At 57.0% G+C, this 2,371-nt stretch overlaps 1 protein-coding gene across 1 annotated transcript; it reads left to right on the forward strand.

Moving 5' to 3' along the window:
- The first annotated feature begins 307 nt into the window (after positions 1-307).
- Positions 308-1,839, forward strand: LOC127663887 (zinc finger and BTB domain-containing protein 7B-like). The gene is given in 2 exon segments (XM_052155679.1): positions 308-1,712; positions 1,715-1,839. Coding segments are annotated over 2 exon segments (1,530 nt in total).
- The last annotated feature ends 532 nt before the right edge of the window (positions 1,840-2,371 follow it).

The following is a 2,371-nucleotide window of genomic DNA, read 5'->3' on the forward strand; positions in this document are numbered from 1 at the left end:
GGGGGTAAGCAAGAGAGTACAGGTGAGACAGCAGGACAGGTGATGCAGGCCATGGCGGGAGCCAGGTGAATGTATGGCTCTCCATGGCCAAGGTGGGGGCGGGCAGCAGGAGGAGGCAAAGGGTGGCGGAGGAGGAGCCCTCCCCCCCCCCCCCCCCAGCAATGAGCAGGGAGCCACTGACTCCTACCTTCTGACCAGGACCGGAGCAGGGACCCAAGACCTCCCAGCCTGACTGCGGTGCTTCTTCCTATACCTGTACCTCTGCAGCTCCTGCGAGCCAAGTGGACCCGACAGTTGAGAGGAGAAGATGGCGAGGCCTGAGGATGACCTGATTGGAATCCCATTCCCAGACCACAGCAGCGAGCTCCTGAGCTTCCTGAACGAGCAGCGTAAGCTGGGCCACCTGTGCGATCTCACCATCAGGACGCAGGGTCTCGAGTACCGCACCCACAGGGTTGTGCTGGCTGCCTGTAGCCACTACTTCAAGAAACTTTTTACGGAGGGGGGAGCAGGGGCCGGTGTGTGTGAGCTGGACTTTGTCAGGCCAGAGGCCCTGAGTGCCCTGCTTGAGTTTGCCTACACAGCCACACTGACCATCAGCAGCGCCAACATACCGGCTGTACTCCAAGCTGCTCGGCTGCTGGAGATCCCCTGCGTCGTTGCTGCTTGCGTGGAGATTCTACAAGGGAGTGGGCTAGAAGTCCCCAGCTCAGATGAGGATGACTGTGAGCGAGCCCGACAGTACCTGAAGGCTTTCCCCATTGCCACCACCACAGCCTCAACCTCAGGAATACCCAACGGTGAAGATAGCTCTCCACAGATGTCCCTTCTACCACAACCTCTGCTTCCACCTCCACCTCGACCTCGACCTGTTGTTGCCTGCTGCAGCCGCAAACCCCAGAAAGCCGCCACACTACTCACCCATCTCTTGACCTACAAAGAAGGTAACAGTGGGGGCAGTGGGCTTGGAGATAGCTATAGTGCCCCGACAGGTGCTGCCTCACTCGCTGAGAGGCCCCTGAACTATGAAGTCTTTGAAGGTGAGGGAGAAGAGGAGGAGCTGGTATATCCCCCAGCCTATGGGCTAGCACAGAGTAACGAGCCCTCTCTATCACCAGATGAGCTGGGCTCAGATGAAGATCCCATCGATCCCGACCTGTTGGCTTACCTAAGTTCGCTGCATCAGAACGCCCTGGCACCAGGCCTGGATGGCCAAGACAAGCCACTGCGCAAGCCACGCCGTTCACAGATGTCCCAAGAGTGCCCAGTCTGTCACAAGATAATCCATGGGGGAGGCAAACTTCCTCGACACATGAGGACCCACACTGGTGAGAAGCCCTTTGCCTGTGAGGTCTGCGGCGTGCGCTTCACCAGGAATGACAAACGGAAGATCCACATGCGGAAGCACACAGGAGAACGTCCCTACTCGTGCCCACACTGCCCAGCCCGCTTCCTGCATAACTACGACCTCAAGAACCACATGCACCTGCACACTGGGGACCGGCCCTATGAGTGCCACCTGTGCCACAAAGCTTTCATCAAGAAGGTCTACCTGCAGCGTCATCTCAAGGGTAGGAACTGCCTGGAGATGCACATCTGAAGGCACCACCGCAATGATGATGCGCCACCTTACTACCCACTACCCTCGACGACCACCTCATCCCCTGCTGGCCTTGACCTCTCCAATGGCCACCTGGACACCTTCCATCTCTCTCTCGATTCTGGGAGCAATTGGCCACCACGGGACCCCCAGTCACTACACAAGGGGCCCCTGAGGAGGAGGAGGAAGAAGGGACACCTACCACATCACAGGCCGAAGGTGACATGGAGTCCTCTTAAAAGAAGGATGGATGGCCAGGTTGGAATAGCACAAGGCCTGGGACGCCATGCCAAGCAATGGGGAGCACATAAAATAAGTGGTATTGGGGTCGGGGTTGCTGAACCTTGTTGGTATCAGAATGAGCCCCCCTTCCCCCCTCCCCCCAGAGCCTCCATTCCAATTACAAGCTGAGGTTTTGGGGCACAAGCTCTCTAGATTGGGATGATCACCCAAGGAGTTAACCATGAATTATGTGTTTGTGTGAGTGAGTGTATGTGTTACACACACACACACACACACACACACACACACACACACATACACACACACACACACAGTAAAGGTAGGGTCCCTGTCCCCAGCCACTACTGAGGAATTGAAGCAATAATCTATCTCTGATTTGTGGGGTCCCACTTCGGCTATGCGGGTTTCTAGGAGGCTGGGGACCAAATCCTTGCCCTACTTCCATGCCCCCCTGGGTTTTGGCTGTGTGAGGGGGCAGACTGCCCCTCCCTTCTGAGACCCCTCCTTCCTGGTTTCTGTTTTTCCTGG

The sequence above is a fragment of the Apodemus sylvaticus genome, chromosome 13 (assembly GCF_947179515.1).
Source record: "Apodemus sylvaticus chromosome 13, mApoSyl1.1, whole genome shotgun sequence".
In the NCBI taxonomy this organism is placed as follows: Eukaryota; Metazoa; Chordata; class Mammalia; order Rodentia; family Muridae; genus Apodemus; species Apodemus sylvaticus.